The sequence below is a fragment of the Mus caroli genome, chromosome 4 (assembly GCF_900094665.2).
Source record: "Mus caroli chromosome 4, CAROLI_EIJ_v1.1, whole genome shotgun sequence".
In the NCBI taxonomy this organism is placed as follows: Eukaryota; Metazoa; Chordata; class Mammalia; order Rodentia; family Muridae; genus Mus; species Mus caroli.
The window spans coordinates 122,097,841-122,100,463 of NC_034573.1; the positions used below are offsets into that span (position 1 = coordinate 122,097,841).

The 2,623-nt window shown below is 48.6% G+C and overlaps 1 protein-coding gene across 2 annotated transcripts in view; it reads right to left on the bottom strand.

Annotated features, from left to right (window-relative positions):
• The window catches only part of Med18 (mediator complex subunit 18), a 5,760-nt gene extending 3,830 nt beyond the window's left edge, over positions 1-1,930 (bottom strand). The window contains exons 1-2 of one of the 2 annotated variants that reach the window (XM_021160911.2): positions 1,783-1,930; positions 877-1,020 (exon numbers count right to left, since the gene is read on the bottom strand). In XM_021160911.2, the coding sequence (XP_021016570.1) occupies positions 877-949 (73 nt within the window). In that variant the 5' untranslated portion in view covers positions 950-1,020; positions 1,783-1,930. The remainder of the gene's footprint in view (positions 1-876; positions 1,021-1,782) is intronic. The other variant, XM_021160913.2, reaches the window with a different exon arrangement.
• Between the last annotated feature and the right edge of the window lie 693 nt (positions 1,931-2,623).

A 2,623-nucleotide genomic window follows, 5' to 3' on the forward strand; every position in this document is an offset into this window, starting at 1 on the left:
AAACATTTTAATCATACTTGAAAAAAATTAATCAGCCTGGGCTCCTTCCAAACAACAAAAACAATATAAATTCTGTCATAGGACATGACTTTATCATAATGCTAAAGACATAATGCTAAGAGAAATAAGCCAGTCGGGGACCTCACTCATGTGGGGCATCTAAGCAGCCAAGGTAGGAAACACAGTGGAGAGGTGAGAGGGAGACTCAGTATGAGGTTTTTTTGTTTGTTTGTTTTTGTTTTTAAATTTTATGTGTAAGAAGGAGTGTTTTGCCTGCAAGCTCATCTGTGAACTACCTGTATGCCTGAATCCATGGAGAGCAGACTAGGGCATCAAATCCTCTGCAACTGGAGTTACACACAGTCGTGAGCTGCCATGTGGGTGCTGGGAATTGAACCAAGGAGCAGCCAGTGCTTTTAACGGCTGGGCCATCTCCTCGGGCCTGAGTTTTAATTTTTCAAGATGGAAAAAAAAAAAAAAAAAGTGAAAGCCATGCGGTGGTGGCTTGCGCCTTTAATCCCAAGCACTTGGGAGACAGAGCGGATGGATCTCTGAATTCTGAGTTCGAGGCCAGCCTGGTCTATAGACAGCGAGAACTATACAGAGACAAACAAAAATAGAGGAAAGAAAGAAAGAGGGAGGGAGACAGAGGGGGGGGGGCGAGAGAAAACAGACAATAATGGCAAATATCTGTAATCCCAGGCCCCTGCAGCCAGAGGAGCCTACAGAGTGAGTTTCTGGCCATTGAGCCATCTTCCCACCCACCCTCTTTTAAACATAGTTACAGGAACCCTACAGTTGCCTATAAGTCAACTCAACTTGCTCTAGCCAGAAAAAACTGAAAACTTGGTAATGCAAGCTCCTTGGCTGACTTACCCTGCAGGAGGTACTCCATCATGTTAATGGTGCCCCCAGTGACGGGCATCATGGTGACTGGAGGCGCCTCCATGATGCCTCTAATTAGGTTCAAGACGACAGAACTGCAAACAGATCTTCCAACCGGGGAAGCCCAGGATCCACCTGGAAAAGTCACACTTGTCCATACACTGTTTGCTGCGGCAGTGGCCTTGAAACCAAACTCAGTCATAACTTTGCACATCTGCTTATACAGCCGGTTCCAAGAACGGGTGACTCGGGAATAAGAGGGGTTCTAGCTCCAGAGATACGGAATAGCCATCTAGTCTCAAGTTCTGAACCTGATAAACGTTTTTCTATGTAATCTCGAGACAGCTATGTAACCTCTTGTTCCGAAACCTACTGTCTCGTTTAAAATAAGACCAAGGGAGTTTAACCCCACAGCCCTCGTCTCCCCCACCCACTACCTGGCTCGAATGAAACCGACATTCATATTCAAAAGTGGTGACGTCACCTACGGCTATACCGAGAGGCCTCCGTTTCCAAACGTAAAGAAATAAAAGCCGGCCGTGTTGGGGGAACATCTGTAATCTAAACACTCGGGGACAGAGTTAGAAGGACGGCTGCAGCTTCGGGCTAGACTGGTCTATATTGCAAATCCCGGCCAACTAGGGCATCCCAGTGAGACTGGCTCAAAGAAAAAGCAAAAGAAAAGATCCGAGGGAGACCTAAGGACCTTGTCCACCCTTCACTCTATGCGGAGGCCATGCAGACTCAGGGAAAGGCCCCAGGGCACACGAGCGATCTGACTAGAACTGGTTCTGCCCTTATGTGAACGCCGTTGCAAACGAGCCAGGCGGGAAACATGAAGTTAAAGTGACTGCGCCGGTCCTCCCACGCGGGCAGCCAGGACACGTGTGCACTTACACTAGCAACACGTCTCCGTCCGCGCCACGGATCCTTGTAAAGCTGGAATTAAGTCCACGCGTGCACACCCGCAATCCGCACCCCCAAACGCCGCCAGCGCAGAGCCAGAGAAACCGCCAAACTCTCCCGTCAGCACTTCCGGTAGGAAGCTGAGGGACAGGAAACTTCTCCGCTACCGCCCCGAAAAGTAAGGGTGCCGAGAGGGCAAGGAAAGCGCCCGCCTTCTGGCACCGGTGTGCAAGAGCGCACGCGCAAGGTGCGGAGCTGCTGTTGCTTTGGCGTCCTAGTCTAGAGTGTTACCGTGGAAGGTGACTGTAGGCCTTTATGTCATAGGACAGCTCTAGGATACGTTTTTTTGATTTTTTTGTTTTTTGGTTTTTTTTTTCAGCTTCGACGACCTGGATGTTTTGATCAGATCTCATAAAACCGATTGGATACTCTATTTAAATTTTGAACTCAGCCACTGGGGGGAGCGAGGAGGGAGAGTCGCTTTGAAAAAGAAGGGAGGCGGAGGTGGCGGGGCTGGCAGTGAAAGAGATGTAAAGTGAAAATTAAAGTTAAAAATTAAAGAAAAAGGAAAGGAAGGGGTATGTTGTAAATCGGAAACGCTAACCACAGAGTTGTGTATTTATATATAGACCTCAGCAGGAACAATATTTTGTGTGCTTTCAAGGGTCTGGAGAAACAGCTCAGTGCTAGAGCCTTGTCTGACATGTGCAAGGCCATAAGTTTAATATAAAACAACAGCTAAGCCGGGCGTGGTGGCGCACGCCTTTAATCCCAGCACTCGGGAGGCAGAGGCAGGCGGATTTCTGAGTTCGAGGCCAGCCTGGTCTACAAA